The sequence below is a fragment of the Arachis hypogaea genome, chromosome 15 (genome assembly GCF_003086295.3).
Source record: "Arachis hypogaea cultivar Tifrunner chromosome 15, arahy.Tifrunner.gnm2.J5K5, whole genome shotgun sequence".
In the NCBI taxonomy this organism is placed as follows: domain Eukaryota; kingdom Viridiplantae; phylum Streptophyta; class Magnoliopsida; order Fabales; family Fabaceae; genus Arachis; species Arachis hypogaea.
In genome coordinates, this window is record NC_092050.1 from 26365610 (window position 1) to 26385634 (window position 20025).

A 20025-nucleotide genomic window follows, 5' to 3' on the forward strand; every position below is an offset into this window, starting at 1 on the left:
GGTGTTGGGAGGCCACAACCAAACTCTAAGTTTGGTGTTGAACTCCCATATCCAAACTCTAAGTTTGGTGTTGGGGAGTCTCAACAATGCTCTGAACATCTGTAAGGCTCCATGAGAGCCCACTGTCAAGCTATTGACATTAAAGAAGCGCTTGTTGGGAGGCAACCCAATTTTTATTTATCTAATTTTATTTTTATTTTATTGTTATTTCATGTTTTATTAGGTTCATGATCATGTGGAGTCACAAAATAAATATAAAAATTGAAAACGGAATCAAAAACAGCAGAAGAAAAATCACACCCTGGAGGAGGATCTTACTGGCGTTTAAACGCCAGTAAGGAGCATCTGTCTGGCATTCAACGCCAGAACAGAGCATGTTTCTGGCGTTGAACGCCAGAAACAAGCAGCATCCTGGCGTTCAGACGCCAGAAATGCACAGTGAAGAAGAGCTGGCGCTGAACGCCAGAAACAAGTATCTGGCTGGCGTTCAACGCCAGAAATATGTTGCATCTGGGCGCTGAACGCCCAGAACAAGCATCAATTCGGCGTTTAAAGGCCAGAATTGCATGCAAAGGCATTTTACATGCCTAATGGGTGCAGGGATGCAAATCCTTGACACCTCAGGATCTGTGGACCCTACAGGATCATCTCATCATCTGTGGACCCCACAGGATCCCCACCCACCACCACTCACTCTCTTCCCTCTTCTCAATGTTCATCCTCTCTTCCCAATAAACACTCTTCCCCAAAAGTCTTCACCAATTACCTCAATCCCTCTTCCCTATTACCATTTCACCACTCACTTCCATCCACTCTTCCCCATAAACCTACCTCATAAACCCCACCTACCTTCAAAATTCAAAATCAATTTCCCACCCAAAACCCACCCTTATGGCCGAACCTTACCCCTCCTCTCCTCCATATTTTCTTCTTTTTCTTCATCTATTATTTCTTCTCTTGCTCGAGGGCGAACAATATTCTAAGTTTGGTGTGGTAAAAGCATAAGCTTTTTGTTTTTCCATTACCATTGATGGCACCTAAGACCGGAGAATCCTCTAGAAAAGGGAAAGGGAAGACAAAAGCTTCCACCTCCGAGTCATGGGAGATGGAAAGATTCATCTCCAAAGCTCATCAAGACCACTTCTATGATGTTGTGGCCAAGAAGAAGGTGATCCCCGAGGTCCATTTCAAGCTCAAGAGAAATGAGTATCCGGAGATCCGACATGAAATCCAAAGAAGAGGTTGGGAAATTCTAATAAACCCCATCCAACAAGTTGGCATCTTAATGATTCAAGAGTTCTATGCCAATGCATGGATCACTAGGAACCATGATCAAAGTAAGAACCCGAACCCAAAGAATTATCTCACCATGGTTCGGGGGAAATACTTAGATTTTAGTCCGGAAAATGTGAGGTTGGCGTTTGAATTGCCTATGATGCAAGGAGATGCACGCCCCTACACTAGAAGGGTCAACTTTAATCAAAGGTTGGACCAAGTCCTCATGGACATATGTGTGGAAGGAGCTCAATGGAAGATTGACTCAAAAGGCAAACCGGTTCAACTTAGAAGACTGGACCTTAAGCCTGTGGCTAGAGGATGGTTGGAGTTCATCCAACGCTCCATCATCCCCACTAGCAACCAATCTGAAGTTACTGTGGATCGGGCCATCATGATCCATAGCATCATGATTGGAGAGGAAGTAGAAGTTCATGAAGTCATCTCCCTTGAACTCTACAAAATGGCCGAAAAGTCTTCCCCTTTGGCAAGGCTAGCTTTCCCTCATCTTATTTGCCATCTATGTTACTTAGCTGAAGCTTTCATAGAAGGAGACATTCCCATTGAGGAAGAGAAGCCCATCACTAAGAAAAGGATGGAGCAAACAAGAGAGCCCACTCATGGAGCTCAAGAAACACATGAGGAAGCCCATCATAAAAAAAAATCCCTGAGATACCTCAAGGGATGCACTTTTCTCCACAGAATTTTTGGGAGCAAATCAACACCTCCCTAGGAGAATTGAGTTCCAACATGGGACAATTAAGGGTGGAACATCAAGAGCACTCCATCATCCTTCATGAAATTAGAGAAGATCAAAAAGCAATGAGGGAGGAGCAACAAAGACAAGGAAGAGATATAGAAGAGCTCAAGGACATCATTGGTTCCTCAAGGAGAAAACGCCACCATCACTAAGGTGGACTCATTCCTTGTTCTTACATTCTCTGTTTTTTATTTTCTTTATGTTAAGTGCTTATCCATGTTTGTATCTTAATACATGATCATTAGTATTTAGTAACTATGTCTTAAAGTTATGAATGTCCTATGAATCCATCACCTCTCTTAAATGAAAAATGTTTTAATTCAAAAGAACAAGAAGTACATGAGTTTCGAATTTATCCTTGAACTTAGTTTAATTATATTGATGTGGTGACAATGCTTCTTGTTTTCTGAATGAATGCCTGAACAGTGCATATGTCTTTTGAAGTTGTTGTTCATGAATGTTAAATATGTTGGCTCTTGAAAGAATGATGACAAGGAGACATGTTATTTGATAATCTGAAAAATCATAAAAATGATTCTTGAAGCAAGAAAAAGCAGTGAATACAAAAGCTTGTAGAAAAAAAAATAAAAAAAATAGCGAAAAAAATAGAAAGAAAAAGAAAAAGCAAGCAGAAAAAGCCAAAAGCTCTTAAAACCAAGAGGCAAGAGCAAAAAGCCAATAACCCTTAAAACCAAAAGGCAAGGGTAAATAAAAAGGATCCCAAGGCTTTGAGCATCAGTGGATAGGAGGGCCTAAAGGAATAAAATCCTGGCCTAAGCGGCTAAACCAATCTGTCCCTAACCATGTGCTTGTGGCGTGAAGGTGTCAAGTGAAAACTTGAGACTGAGCGGTTAAAGTCAAGGTCCAAAGCAAAATAAGAGTGTGCTTAAGAACCCTGGACACCTCTAATTGGGGACTTTAGCAAAGCTGAGTCACAATCTGAAAAGGTTCACCCAATTATGTGTCTGTGGCATTTATGTATCCGGTGGTAATACTGGAAAACAAAGTGCTTAGGGCCACAGCCAAGACTCATAAAGTAGCTGTGTTCAAGAATCAACATACTGAACTAGGAGAATCAATAACACTATCTGAACTCTGAGTTCCTATAGATACCAATCATTCTGAACCTCAATGGATAAAGTGAGATGCCAAAACTATTCAAGAGGCAAAAAGTTACAAGTCCCGCTCATCTGATTGGAGCTATGTTTCATTGATAGTTTGGAATTTATAGTATATTCTCTTTTTTTTTATCCTATTTGATTTTCAGTTACTTGGGGACAAGCAACAATTTAAGTTTGGTGTTGTGATGAGCGGATAATTTATACCCTTTTTGGCATTGTTTTTAGTATGTATTTAGTAGGATCTAGTTACTTTTAGGGATGTTTTTATTAGTTTTTATGTTAAATTCACATTTCTGGACTTTACTATGAGTTTGTGTATTTTTCTGTGATTTCAGGTATTTTCTGGCTGAAATTGAGGGACTTGAGCAAAAATCAGATTCAGAGGTTGAAGAAGGACTGCTGATGCTGTTAGATTCTGACCTCCCTGCACTCAAAGTAGATTTTCTGGAGCTACAGAACTCAAAATGGCGCGCTTTCAATTGCTTTGGAAAGTAGACATCCAGAGCTTTCCAGCAATATATAATAGTCCATACTTTGGCCGAGTTTAGACGACGTAAATGGGCGTTGAACGCCAGTTCTACGCTGCAGTCTGGAGTTAAACGCCAGAAACACGTCACAAGCCAGAGTTGAATACCAGAAATATGTTACAAACTGGCGTTCAACTCCAGAAAAAGCCTCTGCACGTGTAACATTCAAGCTCAGCCCAAGCACACACCAAGTGGGCCCCGGAAGTAGATTTATGCATCAATTACTTACTTCTGTAAACCCTAGTAACTAGTTTAGTATAAATAGAACTTTTTACTATTGTATTTGACATCTTATCATCTTTGGAAGATCCGGGATTGTATTTTTGATCATGTGATCACGTTTTGGGGGCTGGCCATTCGGCCATGCCTGAACCTTTCACTTATGTATTTTCAACGGTAGAGTCTCTACACTCCATAGATTAAGGTGTGGAGCTCTGCTGTTCCTTATGAATTAATGCAAAGTACTACTATTTTCTATTCAATTCAACTTATTCCACTTCTAAGATATTCATTCACACTTCAATATGAATGTGATGAGCGTGACAATCATCATCATTCCCCCACGAACGCGTGCTTGACAACCACTTCCGTTCCACCTTAGATTGAATGAGTATCTCTTAGATCTCTTAATCAGAATCTTCGTGGTATAAGCTAGATTGATGGCGGCATTCATGAGAGTCCAAAAAGTCTAAACCTTATCTGTGGTATTCCGAGTAGGATTCTGGGATTGAATGACTGTGACGAACTTCAAACTCACGAGTGCTGGGCGTAGTGACAGACGCAAAAGGAGGGTGAATCCTATTCCAGTATGATCGAGAACCTCAGATGATTAGCCGTGCTGTGACAGAGCATTTGGACCATTTTCACAAGAGGATGGGATGCAGCCATTGACCACGGTGATGCCTCCAGATGATTAGCCATGCAGTGACAGCGCATCGGACCATTTTCACAGAGAGGATGAAAAGTAGCCATTGACAATGGTGATGTCCCTACATAAAGCCAGCCATGGAAAGGAGTAGGACTGATTGGATGAAGACAGCAGGAAAGCAGAAGTTCAGAGGGACGAAAGCATCTCTATACGCTTATCTGAAATTCTCACCAATGATATACGTAAGTATTTCTATCTTTATTTTCTGTTTATTTAATATTAATTTTCGAAAACTCCATAACCATTTGATATCTGCCTGACTGAGATCTACAAGATAACCATAGCTTGCTTCATACCAACAATCTCTGTGGGATCGACCCTTACTCACGTAAGGTTTATTACTTGGACGACCTAGTGCACTTGCTGGTTAGTTGTACGAAGTTGTGAAGTTATATTTGGACCATGGTTCTGTGCATCTGTTTTGGTGCCATTGCCAGGGAAAGAACGAACAAATAATTTTACAAATCTAAATTTGAGTGATCACGATTTCGCATACCATGTACCGAAGTAAATATTTCAAAGACTCTACTTTTCTCAGTGCAGAAGTTGAAAACAACCCTTCTTGGGGATGGAGGAGTGTAGTAGAGGGTAGAAAAGTTCTGGAAAAAGGTATCCTATATAGGGTGGACAACGGTTCAGATATCAGAATAAGAAAAGATTCATGGATTCATAATTATCTGTCTATTACTCCTAATACAGAGACTAATTCAGAGCACAATCCTACATGGGTTTCAGACCTAATTTTACCAAACAGAACATGGAACTAGATACTAATACAAGAAATATTCAGACCAAAAATTACAGAGGCTATCATAAATACTGAAATCCAACAAGGTGTTGATGAGGTTACCTGGCTGAAGGAGAAAATGGATGCTATTCAGTAGCATTTGGGTACCAGCTAGCGCTCCAATTCTTCCACCCTCCAGTGGAGTTCCTGCCAGAACAGTGTCAAAATAAGCAACTATGGCCTGATATTTGGAGCATCAAGTTCCAACCCAAGATCAAAAAATTTTCTGAAAAATTATGCACAAAGGCCTACCTGTCCAACAACAACTAAGTGAAAGACTTCCATCAGTGAGTCCATTATGTCAGTGATGCAACTGGTCCCCTGAAACTGTTGTTTATTACCTCTGGATGTGTATAGATGATGTTGAGACTTGGCAAATCACTAATTTACATATTCCAGCTTTAATTAAAGAACCATGGATTTGGTGGAGTGAGCTTGACAAAAATATAAAGTTTGGCAGTAATTCGACGAAGAAAAAGGAGCTTGTAGCAAATGTAGTATGGGAGATTTGGAAGGCTCGGAACGAGACTATATTCGAAAATCAGAGACACCATCCTCTTCAAATTGTTGATGTTGCTTGCCACGCCATGGAAGAAGACCGACACTGTAACAGCCCAGACCACCCGCTAGCACAATATTGTCTGCTTTGGCACACAAGGCCTCACGATTTTGCCTTTGACGATAGGGATGATAGCCAAAGCCTCCCACACTCACTCGTCAAAACGCGCCATGCTAGGGAGAGGTATCCACACCCTTATAAGGCATGCTTCGTTTCCCTCCCCAACCGATGTGGGACCTTACAATTGGAACGAAGCATGTCTTATAAGAGTGTGGATACCTCTCCCTAGCATGACGCATTTTGACGAGTGAGTGTAGGGGCTTTGGCTATCATCCCTATCGTCAAAGGCAAAACCGTGAGGCCTTGTGTGCCAAAGCGGACAATATTGTGCTAACGGGTGGTCTGGACTGTTACAGATGGTATCAGAGCTGGAGCCCAGATCGATGTGCCAGCGAGGGTGCTGGGCTCCCTTAGGGGGTGGATTGTAAAGTCCCACATCGATTGGGGAGGGGAACGAAGCATGCCTTATAAGGGTATGGATACCTCTCCCTAGCATGACGCGTTTTGACAAGTGAGTGTAGGGGCTTTGGCTATCATCCCTATCGTCAAAGGCAAAATTGTGAGGCCTTGTGTGCCAAAGCGGACAATATCGTACGAAGCATGCCTTATAAGGGTGTGGATACCTCTCCCTAGCATGACGCGTTTTGACAAGTGAGTGTGGGGGGCTTTGGCTATCATCCCTATCGTCAAAGGTAAAATTGTGAGGCCTTGTGTGCCAAAGCGGACAATATCGTACGAAGCATGCCTTATAAGGGTGTGGATACCTCTCCCTAGCATGACGCGTTTTGACGAGTGAGTGTGGAGGACTTTGGCTATCATCCCTATCGTCAAAGGCAAAACCGTGAGACCTTGTGTGCCAAAGCGGACAATATCGTGCTAGCGGGTGTCCTGGGCTGTTACAAATGGTATCAAAGCCGGATCCCGGATCGATGTGCCAGCAAGGGCACTGGACTCTCTTAGGGGGTGTATTGTAAGGTCCCACATTGGTTGGGGAGGGAAACGAAGCAGGCCTTATAAGGGTGTGGATACCTCTCCCTAGCATGACATATTTTGACGAGTGAGTGTGGGGGGCTTTGGCTATCATCCCTATCGTCAAAGGCAAAATCGTGAGGCCTCTTGTGCCAAAGCGGACAATATCGCGCTAGCGGGTGGTCTGGACTGTTATAGACACCCTCATTGAACACCCTTTTCCTGGAGATCCCCTTCACCTTCTAATTACTTTACCTTTTGGTTCCCCTTCTTTCTATTAAATTATGGTATTATGACTTAAGTTGGATTATTCCATTTTTACCCTTGTTGTGCTATCTTTTTTTAGACCACCAATTTCATTCAATGAAATTATTTTTAACTTGAAAAAAAAGGAAAATAATAGTCCATCTTAAATTTTAATTTTTTTTATAAATTATGTATAAATTTTGTTTAGTTTTCTTTAAAATTTTTATTTAAATTTTTTTATATTAAATAAATTAAACTTTAATTCCTCTCCAAATTTTATTCTTTAGACACGTCCTTGTTTGTTAGTCATGCATCGTTCATTGGATTGTAGATTTGTAGGGAAAAATCTTTACAAAACTTATATAGAGAATAGGGGTGACAACATACATCCTATCTACGGGTATCTAACCCTACTCAATTCGGTCGGGTAAGATTACAAATTTGATCCGTTGTGGGTAGGATTGTGTGTGGAGTGGTTTTAAGCGCGAATCGAGTTGCGTGCAAGTTGAGTCTCAACTCTATCTGACCAACCCATATCCTATATATGTATATATTATAAAAATATGTTATAGGTGGGTGTTGAATCAATGACCTCTCATTTAGTGCAAAAGTTTTTTACCATCAAAGCAAGATCATTAATTAATACTTTAACAATTTTGTTTATATAAAACCAATTCTATTTTAGTGATATATAAATACAATATTATATCATAACATTTTGTTTGTATTTGTATTATTAATTTAAGTAAAGACTTTTATGTAGAATTGAATATTTGATGGTTATATTATTTATTGGACGATTGTGTTGTTTGTGGGATAATTGTGTTGTTTATATTGAATTTTTAATTTGCATGCTCATTAGGTTATATAATAATATTGCATATTTGTGAAAACTCGTTGATAGGATCGGATATCCGCAAGTAGGGTTAGAGTTTGGTTGTTCTCAAGTCACAAGTAGAGTAGTCTTGAGTTTTAGTAATAAATTCAACTCACGAGTAAAGTCAGGATTAGGTTCAAATCCTATTCTATCCTATTCATTGCCACCCCTATTAGAAAATTGCTTAATACATACAGATTTATAGACAATTTTGGTCTTTATTACAGACAGATTTTTGGTTACCGACAGACTTCGTCCCTTTGTAAAAGCCTCGTCAGAAATTATTTACCGACAGATTTTTTTAGTTTTGTACCAGTTACCGACAAATTTTTTCTCGGTAAATTCTCCCCTCCATTTCCCTGGAACGTCAACTTTTCGACAGATTTTTCGTCGGTAATTAGAGACAGATTTTTTGACAGATTTTCTTTTGGTAATTAGGGACAAATTTTTCGACGGATTTTCCGTCAATAATTAGAGACAGATTTTCTGACGGATTTTCTGTCGGTAATTAGCAACAAATTTTCCGTCGATAATTGGAGCCTTGGAAAACCATTCGAAACTCTGAATATAGATAGAAAATCTGTTTGTATATCCGTTAGTAAGGTAAAATAGAATTTTTTAAAGATTTTTCATTGCAAAATAAATACTTTAGGTTTGTTTTCTAAATTTACTCCATCAAACACACTGTAAATTGAAAAAAGAAAGCCAAAAATCACATGGATAAATATAATATTCATTACATGATACCTATAAAATTGGATGTTATTTTTCAACATCATTAGCTAATATCTCACTGTCTCAATAAAAAGATACCCAAAAAAATAAGATGACCATCCCAATATTACATGGATCTCCTTCATTAACTGATGTCACAAATTACACTTAGTACTTAAAGATGGGATAATCTAAAATATTAATGGATAACCAAGTTGCATTGGCAGCATTAAGCTCCACATTGGAAGTTGATCTTGGCATCTCCTGACTGAAATAGAATTAAAACCTCTCACTGTTGAAGATATGATGGATAGATAGCCATAAACCTTTAACGGCAATTAAAAGACAGGAAAAAATCTCCACCTGCTATCGAGTGAAACAACATAGCTATTCAAGGCCAATGCATATGAAGTAGACTGCAAAAATGACCTATATAATCATATTATTGCAAATATTGTTTAAAATGGAGGATTGAAAATTTAGTTAACATATCTTTCTAATTGACAGAAGTTGAGAAGCAATTGCATATGTTAAAGCAATACACTTACTTGACTATGATAATGAATAGTGTTAGCTCCAATTATAAGAACACCACCTATTGGTAGGTCCCCTCAAGCAAACCAAAAATTACTAGGTACATTGACATGCTTAAAGCCCCACGAGAGAGAGAGAGAGAGAGAGAGAGAGAGAGAGAGATACAGAATAATAGAAAAAGGAGAATGATATTTGTACACCTTGATATGTGTTTTACTTTTGTACCCCAAATCTATCACCAATAATTTGGATTTGATCCCCGACACACTTTTTCTTCTTCTATCTTCTCCATTCTTGGATTTAATACGTGTATAAATTGAACACCAATTTACAGTTTGGATGCTAAATTTGCATCAGTTATACTACTTAAGATTCATAAAATATGCAGTATAAAATCCCTTATAGCACGAAAACATGGAAGAAAATACACAGCAAAGAGAATGCTAAATATGCAAAGTCAGATGCACCAAAGTTGATACTATCAAATACAAATGCCAAAACATTGATGGGTTAGGTGGTTGCAACAAACTGATAGAAACAATCAAACATAAATATAAGTCTCACAAATTTAGGGTGCTAAAAAGATTAGATACCAATGTACACGAAATAGACTTACGAGTATTTCAATTTTTATGAGGTGGAAGACATCAACAACTCTTGTAAATAGTTTAGCTCCAAAAAGAAGTCCTGCACCAAGAATGAATGTAAGAGCCAATCCCAGAACCAAATCATCTGCAATATAATTGTTTGTTAGTCTTACAGCTAATTTAATTGAGCAAAGATTAGGATATTTTTTCTTTAAATAGCAATGTAAAGAACCTGTAATACTCAAGCTGCCTAGCAAACATAGATTTGGCATTATGTAAACAGAGAGGTATGAACAAAAATAGATTGAAAGTAGGATGAAGTAAAAAATAGCGCATTATGTAAACAGAGAGGTATCAACCTGCCCAGCAACAGCAAGACCATCGACAAGAAGAGATACTGCCAGCCAAATCTGCAGGCAGACTTGAAATGCAGCCATAGATTTTGATCCCTGGCGGGCAGCTAGTGAGGTGGCCAGAGTGACACAGAATGTTACAGTAGTTACTCTAATTAAGAACAAAAAACTTGGATGACAAGAATAAAACAAAAAATAATCTCAATGCTGAAATGCTAGTTAACCTATTTGGCTATTTTCTAGGGATAATCAACTCGAAATGCAATCATAGAACATGACACTTCTATAGGATTTCAATAATACTGAATGCAATTAAAATAAAAAGAGAATTGTGAACAAGAAAGAGAAGATGATAGCCCACTCGGCACTCTCTAACTCTGTTGGGTATTTTGGACGGCCTATTCGGAATCGGACAGCTTTTGCTGAATATATAGGGAGGCCTTGTTGAAAATATACTGCATGGTAAAAAAATATACATTAATCAGCTAATTAAGTTTAACTTAATATTCTTGACATTAGTCATTTTTCAGTTCAACGCTACTGGAGTAACCTTTGAATGGCTGACATGAATCTTAGTGATTAGACATATTTTGGAAGTTGGCTTATAAGCTAAAGTCTCTGGGACAGAAGGATCACTTCCCCTTTACTAGACCAGTACGATGCTCTAAAATCAGTCCTATCTCGAGGATCCAATGTATTCAGAACACTTTCTCATCAAAAAATATAATTAAATAAGTTAAGCATCATTAATCATTTTTCATTAACCATTACAACATTTTCCTAATCAAGTACAATCACATGGATAAAAAATAATTCTCTTAAAGTGAGTTTTCATGCAAATTATAAATAAATTTGTTAATATGATCAAATTAAGATCAAATGTCATATTTTACTTACTGTTTGCTGCTCAAAGAAGCTGTCAAGGTTAAAGCTTTGTGATCTTGAAATGAGTTCAAAAGCATTCATTGAAACCGATTTCTCTTTTCTCTTTGTCACTTGATTTTCCTACACATAAATCAAAGAGAATTAACTTAATGACATTTCTACAGATCAAAACTCTCTTATGATAGGCAAAGTAACCTGCCAGCAACTAAGAAGCACCCCAATTAAAGTCAAAAATACTCTATCCAAAATAATTTTCAAAGGGCAGAGAGTCCTTGCAATAGCCTGAACAGAAGATGCTTCGGCTTCTATCTGTAATAAAAATTTATCACAAGGAGTTAGATTAGAAAACTGCCAAGAAGAAACAGAAACACTTAAAATGAAATCATACCTCTTCTTTTGTGGTAGGAACAGGTTGAATATGGTGGGAGGCATGAAACATGCTAAAATGGTAAAGAGTAGAGTTCTAAAACTAGATTGCTAATGGACACACACGTTAGAATGCCAATAATAAAACAAACAACAAAGAGAAGAGGGTGCAGCAACTATCTTTAAACAAATAAACCAGTTAAGGTAATTTACCTTTATCAAAGTATGGATTAAAAGTATTTTTGATAGCTTCTCTATATCATGCAAGTCTACATGAATATAAAATTACTTGGTAAAAAGTAGTAAAGAAAAAAAATAATTACTCAACGAAAGATAACATTAAAAAAGATGGTAATTAGAAAAGATGAAGCAATAAATGTATTGTCGCTGTAGAACTATGCAACGCTGAATGAATAGATCATAATATTACATCTTTCATTTTGCATCTACCTAGAAAAGTTTAGCAATAGTCCGTTTTGAAGGTAAGATTTTATGATACACATAACATATATATATAAGTATCCATCTAGTAGGAATATCCTATGAATACAAATCAAATTAAAAGAAATTTGTAGAGATTATTGATGCTTACGCGATAGGGAGAGAGAATTCGGGGCTCATGTACAACACATTAGCTCTCACAGGAGGATTTGCAAGCTACATAGAAAATTAATATGAGTTTGAGCAGAAATAAGAACAAGTAGTGTGAACAAAAGAGAGCTTAAACCCTAACCTTGAGTAGAGGCGTTACAGATCCATCGTTAAGAGTGAAGATATCGGAAAGAGAAAAAGACTGAGAGGTTTGACCGTGTTTGCGGAAAGCAGGTCCATGCTGATCGAAATCCATCTCCATGTTATGATCGAGATGTGTGAATCTTGATGTGCCTATCTTTCTTCGTATAATGAAAGTTGTAAATAATTATCAAACAAATAGCTCAAATTGAATTAGAAATTACTTGAACAGAGCATAACAGAATAGATTCAATGTTCGTCTAAGCAAATGATAATAAGTGAAAGAGCCTTCGGTCAAAAGCAATGGCCTACCATGAATTTTAGGTAAAAAAAGCTTCGATTGCAGAAAAAAATCATCAAAATCAGAGTAAACCCACATATTCAAACGAATCACAAAAGCAGAGTATGATAAACCTAAAATTGGCATAGAAAAATTGAGCTCTAAGGTTTATCATGAAGAACAAAATCACAAAATCATGATATATATACCTAAAATTTGAGATGCTAACGAGAAGAACTAAGAGAGCGAGTTGATATTAGATGGAAGAGGCGTCAAAGGAAGAAGATGCGATGAGAGGGGGAAAAAAAAGCTCAGCAACGATGGGAGTAGGCGCGACGAGAGTGGCGGAGGAGGGATCTCGTGCGACGCAAGGAATGACAGAGAGAGATTGTGTGACGCAAGCGGCGGCGACAGCAGCAGCGGCGGAAGAAGCAGAAGCAGCAGCCATGGAGAGAAGAAGTAGCTCGTGCGACGGAGAGAGGAAGAAGCTCGTGTTTCATTTATGAATGGAGCTCGAAACAGAGTTTGAATGGGGGCTGCCACGGAGAGAGAGGGGGTAGGTTAGGTTTAATTTAATATTTTCGACGGAGTATTTTAAATTACAAACAGATTTTCTATCTGTAATAATTTAATAAAATGCGTCGTTTTTATTCATCTAATTACAGACGGATTTTCCGTCAGTAACCATTTTCCACAAAAAAAATTTAATTTTTTCGACAGAATTATCGACGGATTCTCTTTTACATATATAATTTATGCTAATTCATTTTTTTTTGTTTTCGACAAAAAATTCCTCGCAAATTCTGTCTGTATTTCCATGGGATAAAATCATTCGAAAATATCCGTATGTAATAACTAGTTTTCTAGTAGTGTATGGAGTGTATCGGTAGCAAAAGTTTTCACCAATTAAATATTTTTGACACGTGTATAACTACATTGTTACTAATTAGTTATATATTTAAATTAATTTTTAATTAACAAAACAAATAAAACATATATTTTATGTTAAAAAAATATTAACGTCAAAACCGTATTTATTATAAAGATGTATATGTAATATATTAAAAAAATATTATTTATACATTAAATATTTTTATATTGGTATAAAAATACAATTATTATTAATTAGTTATGTATTTAAATTATTTTTAATCAATAAAATATATATTTTGTTGTTAAGAAAATATTAATATCAAAACAATTTATTATAGAGATTGAATACTTAAATAGTATCAAATCGAACCGGTATTGACAACACTGGAAGAAAATGTGGATCTCTGTCACAGTCTCGTATTTGATCTACTTAATTGAGAAACAAAATTGATTCTTGCATTGAAGGCGCGCCTGAGTGTGAGCCCGATTAATTTATAATTTAAAAAAGGGATGTTACGGGGGTCATTCCATGAAGTGTGTATTTAACTTTTTTGTTTTAGAATTAGTTCTAGTTTTAGAATTTAAAGTTAAGGTTTAATGTATATTATTATGATTCACAATAATTCTATTTAATAAATTAAGAATCTTAATATGCTCTTAAGTCTTAACTACTATCAATCTATCATTTATGTATATATTTATATGTATTTTTTATAAATTTAATTTTAATATACTGTGAGTGTAAAATAATTTTACATGTACATTTAACTGCATAATGATATAATAACAAAAATAACTTTTTTTATATTGAGTGCGTAATAATTATTTAAAAAAATAAATATGATTGAACAATTATATAAAATATTTTACACTATCAATGCATTAAAATTAATTTTTTTATATATTATTTTTAATATATATATATATATATATATTTTAATATAGGTTTAATCGATTTGTCAGTCCCTATAATTTTATTGAATTTTCAATTAGGTTACTATACTTTTTTTCGATTAAGTCCCATACTATATCAGATTTTGTAATTAAGTCCTTGCCGTGACAAGAATGTCGGAATTAACGGAATATTCCGTTAAACAAAACCAATATGCCTAATACTTGATTGAATATTCTGTATAGTTTAATAGAATATTCCATTAATTCTAATATATTTGTTACGGTAGGGACTTAGTTATAAAATCTGATGTAGTATAGTGTAACACCCTACCATACAGAGTCTTATGCTTAAGTCATAATTCCGAGATGGCAAGGTATTACGACCTCTAGAATTAAAATTTAGTACGTATAGTAGTATGAATGATTGATTATAACTAGGAGCCTTTGTAGAAAAAGGGATAAACAAAAACCGTAACTCAAAAGCGCAACACTCCGATCGATAACGTAACGAACAGGGATAAGCTAACGCGAGATTATATATATACAAAAGAGTGTCAAAAACGGGAATATCAAAACTCAAATCCGAATCCGGAGATAACCGGTCCGAGCATAGCAATATATAACCCAAAGGGACACAAAAACAGAGAACCTAGTCTCCAAAATCCCCTCTAAGAGGAGTCATCACAGTTTGTATTATTCAATGGAGATAAAAGTATCTAAGAGAAATCATAAAATCAAAACAGAGTCCCGAGAACAAGGATCTTCGCTAATCCAGAAGTCTCCAGCATGCCTCAACAGGAAGCCTCGCGTCCTGCATCTGAAAACCACAAAATCCGCATGGGTGAGAACCAGAGGTCCCCAGCATGGTAACAGTTCCCCATATATAATATGTAATAATAGAGGAAAGCCGAAGGCAATCTTAGGACTTCCTCCAGATAATATCAAAGCTTATAAACAAGTTATACCATAAGTGGCAACTGACTAAAGATCCTTCAGTCTAACTAATACTTCCCTTTCCAATTCCTTCAGACCTCCCAACCACCAGCAAGAGTATAATGTAGCAAACACAGCTAAATCAAACAAGAGATATACAAATAGGAACAGATAAGGCATTTAGACAATTAGCAAGTAATATGCAGTCAAATAGGCAATCTCAAACAATTCATATAGTATGCATATGATGAATGTCTGTCCCTAGTGGCTGATGATATCATCTGTCAGTTATAGAGCCAACTCGACAAGTCCTGGTAGCTAACCATTGGACTGTCCCTCTGTCGCGCATCCCCAACTCGAGTTATACTCATCATAAACTTGATCATAATCATGATCCATATCCATCACCCTCACTGGTGAATATTTACGGGGGCGAGCTCATCTGGGGCTTTCACAGTGCCCGGCCACACTTACGACATAGGGTAAAAAGAGCTTCGAGTCTCAACCTGGAGCACGTGGTGGCTAGCCACTGCTTCCTCCCAGGAAAACCCTCATCTCCGATGGTGGAAGTGCAAACATTCACAATTCATTCAACAACATATATGCATTTATACTTAGCCATAATCATGGCTCCGCCGTAGCACGGCAATAATCCAGCCATCCGGCTCACGGTTAAATCCATAACCAGCCAATTCATTAGCAATTACGGCCCTTCGGACCATGGCATAACAAGCACTTCCACTGCCATCCTCCGCATCTCACATAATCATCTTTGATCTTCATTGATCATTCATTTTTCCCTTGCTTCATTCACAAGTTATCACATTCACTAGCTCCTTGTCTCATTGCTAGGCATATTATAATGATTTAAGACATAAGTGGTGAGATCGGAAGCTTAGAAGTATGAAATTTGGCCTTTAAAACTCAAAAATCAACTTTGGGATGAAAACAGGGCCACGCGTACGCGCACTCCACGCGCACGCGTGGATGGCCACAAAACTCATCGACGCGCAAGCGTCATACGCGTAGACGCGCGGGTTGAAAAATAGCCAAACGACGCGCACGCGTCAGCCACGCGTACGCGTGGGTGCTCTTGCGCCCCAGGCACAAAACTGGCACAATTCTGGCACAACTCTCGGGAAAATAGCTGGGCATTTGGTGCAGCGCATCGACGCGCTCGCGCACACCACGCGCATGCGTGGATGGTGCTTTCTTGAAGAACGGCGCGTATATGCCAAGTGCGCCTATGCGCGGAGGGTCATTCTGCTAAAAATCTTCTAAGTTAAAAGCTGCAGAATTCACAGATTCAACCCCCAACCTTCCGACGGACATAACTTTCTCATTTTAAATTATTTTCCGCCCGTTCTTCCAGCGGCGTGGACATCCCGGATCCAATTTCATTTCTAAATAAGTTTGGTACAAAACGGGGATCCTTAGTCCAAGTTATGGCCCGTCAAAACATGCCCGAAAACCATGTTTTCATACAAAACCACAAGGTGCCATTTTCAAAACAAACCATTTTCAACTCTTTTCAAAATCAACCAAAACATGCCAATTTCACCTTTTTCGAAATCAATCAAAATGTATCAAAATCAACATCAAGCCATCCTCAACTCACACATTGACACTTTACCAAAATTCCCAAAACCACCGTCCAACCATTTTAACACTTCTCAATCAAATGGCTACAGGGCAAACACAATATCATATCACACATCCTTCCTCAGCCCAATTTCCGATAATACCATTTCCAAATCAAACATCATGATACATAATCATCATCATACTCACCATCAACATGGCACCACCCACTAATTCAACCTCAATCATTCATCAAGCATATATCACAACATGTAGTTTCTCATATATCACACAATCAAGACATCAATATTCATAATCACATATATGATCACATCATATATCTCAACTATTCAACAACATCATCAATTCAATGCCTATCTTAGGGCCTTCTAGCCTAAGTATTTCCTACCACATTACATATTAGATACGAGAAACCGAGACTATACCTTAGCCGATTTACCAAGCTCAACCAGAGCACTTCCAAATCACTTTTTCTCAAGCTCTCAAGATCTCAACACCTCCAAAAACAGATTTTATCACACAAAACTCCCTTTTCAAGCTTTCCAAAGTCACCAATCAAACTCCAATATTCACATATACACAACCTAAGTCACAATCATCATACCCATACACAACATCTCAATACCCAAACATCATAGAACAATAAATTACACTAGGGTTGAGAATCTTACCACACCCAAGGTCCAAGGAGACAAGATTAACCTTCTCCTTCAAGAGAGTTGGGTCCTATCCCAAAATTTGAATATTTTTGCTCATGAAACTCGAAATCAAGGCTGGAAATTCAAAGAGCAAAACGTAGCTTACCTCAAGATTGATTGTATGGGTTTTGTAGAGCTATCTGCGATGAACGCGTGGCCGTAAACGGTGCAGCGATCGGAGCTCTAGATCAAAAGTTATGGTGGTTTGAAGATCAAGTGAGAGATAGAAGTTTGAGAGAGTGATCTTCCCCTCCCTTACTCCATTTTAGCGTGTGTGTGTGTGTGTAACAAATGAGGAGAGAGAGTGCTAAAAACTAGGGTTTTGACTTAGTTTAGTTGGGCCAAGGGCCCACTTTGGATCCGGTTGGCCCGGTTTGGCCCGTTCGGTCCAATCTTGGTCCGATTTCTATAAAATTGGTACCAAAATTCTCGTCTCAATCTCCTCTATCATCTTTAGCCATAAAAATCACATTTTTGGCTTTCTAGAATAAATTCTCATTTATGGGTTAATTAGCCATTAATTAACCGGGTTTTACATTCTACCCACCTAATTGGGAATTTTGCCCACAAAATTCAAATTCAATTACTTGAGAATAAGTGCGGATAATCCGATCGCATCTCTGACTCAAGTTCCCAAGTGTGTTCCTCAACACCGCCTCGACTCCATGCCACTTTGACTAATGAAACCTCTTTTCCACGCAACCGTTTGATACTAGTATCATCAATTCTGACTGGAGCCACTGGAAGCGTCAAATCTTTCCTTAACTGAACTGATTCAGGTTCTAACACATGGCTAGCATCAGGAGTGTACTTCCAAAGCTATGAAACGTGAAACACGTCGTGCAGGTTCGAAAGATGAGGTGATAGAGCCATCCGATATGCCACCGGTCTAACCCTTTTCAGGATCTGAAATGGACTGATGTACCGAGGATTCAACTTCCTTGCTTTAATCGCCCTACCTACTCCCGTGGATGGAGTAACCTTAAGGAAAACATGATCTCCTTCCTCAAATTCCAAGGGCTTCCGTCTCTGATCGGCGTAACTCTTTTGGCAACTCTGCGCCGTAAGCATCCTATCTCGGATTTTCTTGACTTGTTCAGTGGTCTCAGCTATCATCTCCGGCCCCAACAAGCCTTTCTCTCCAGCTTCATACCAACATAGCGGAGATTGACATTTCCTCCCATACAATACCTCATACGGAGCCATTCTGATACTCGCATGGTAACTATTATTGTATGCAAACTCCACTAACAGCATATACCGATCCCAACTCGCCGGTTGGTCTAAAACACAAGCTCTCAACATATCCTCTAGTGTTTGGATTGTCCTCTCGGATTGACCATCTGTTTAAGGATGGTAAGCCGTACTCAAGCTTAGTCGGGTTCCGAAAGCTTTCTGAAATGCACCCCAAAACCTCGAAGTGAAGCGAGAATCTCTATCAGAGATTATAGTAGCCGGTACGCCATGAAGTCTCACAATCTCCTATATGTACAACCGTGCTAGTTCCTCAAGGGTGTAAGTCATCCGAATGGGTAAAAAGTGAGCTGATTTCGTCAGTCGGTCTACAATCACCCATATAGCATCAAAACCAATCCTAGTCCTTGGCAATCCTGACACAAAGTCCATTGCAATACTTTCCCACTTCCATTGCAGAACCTCTAAAGGTTGCAACATTCCGGAAGGTCTTTGATATTCAATCTTCACCTTTTGACAAGTTAAGCACTTTGAAACATATTCTGCCACATCATTCTTTATGCCTGGCCACCAAAACATCGCCTTTAAATTATGGTACATTTTAGTACTTCCCGGGTGAATGGAGAATCCGCTTTTGTGTGCCTCCTTTAAGATATCTTGCCTCAAAGTGCCAACATTCGGCACAATGATTCTACCCTTGAATCTCCATAACCCATCTTGTTCTTCCGACACTCTCCACTGTTTTCCTTGCTCGATAGTCGGTACACCTTCCATAACGCTTCATCATTTTCATGAGCCTTTAGGAGTTCGGACTTAAAGTCACTCGAGATTTCTAATCGGCTCAAACACAAAGTTCCAGATACTTCTTGAGTACAAATTTGTAGACTCTCGAATCCCTTGAGCAACTTCTCCTCTTGAAGCATCATCCAAGCCGCATATAACGACTTCCGACTTAACGTATCCGCCACTACATTCGCCTTTCCCAGATGGTAATTCAACTCAAAGTTGTAGTCCTTCAATAATTCCATCCACCTTCTCTGCCTCATATTAAGCTCTTTCTGATCAAAGAGATATTTCAAGCTCTTGTGATCGGAGAAGACTTGGAACTTAACCCTATAGAGGTAATGCCTCCACACCTTTAGCGCAAACACGACCGCAGCGAGTTCCAAATCATGCGTAAGGTAACTAACTTCATGCGGTCTCAACTGGCGTGAGGCATACGCCACCACATTATGATGCTGCATCAGCACGCATCCTAGACCCTTTAGTGA

The 20025-nt window shown here is 38.2% G+C and overlaps 1 protein-coding gene across 3 annotated transcripts; it reads right to left on the minus strand.

Annotated features, from left to right (window-relative positions):
- Positions 1-8800: 8800 nt before the first annotated feature.
- Positions 8801-13101, minus strand: LOC112750033 (uncharacterized). Of its 3 annotated transcripts, none has more exons than XM_072218911.1 (8): positions 12282-13101; positions 12141-12205; positions 11571-11622; positions 11378-11491; positions 11195-11302; positions 10304-10752; positions 9974-10044; positions 8801-9186 (listed from the first exon to the last, which is right to left on the minus strand). In XM_072218911.1, exons 1-6 carry the CDS (start codon positions 12399-12401, stop codon positions 10696-10698), a joined length of 516 nt encoding a protein of 171 aa, XP_072075012.1. In that variant the 5' UTR covers positions 12402-13101; the 3' UTR covers positions 8801-9186; positions 9974-10044; positions 10304-10695. The 3 variants fall into 3 exon arrangements, 2 of the variants coding, with proteins under 2 accessions (XP_072075012.1, XP_072075013.1); XM_072218912.1 differs by lacking the exon at positions 11571-11622 and adding an exon at positions 9187-9239 and having other exon boundaries at positions 8801-9091; positions 9974-10089; positions 10304-10404; positions 12282-12400; XR_003813910.2 differs by lacking the exons at positions 11195-11302; positions 11378-11491; positions 11571-11622; positions 12141-12205; positions 12282-13101 and adding an exon at positions 9187-9252 and having other exon boundaries at positions 8801-9091; positions 10304-10448.
- Positions 13102-20025: the final 6924 nt, after the last annotated feature.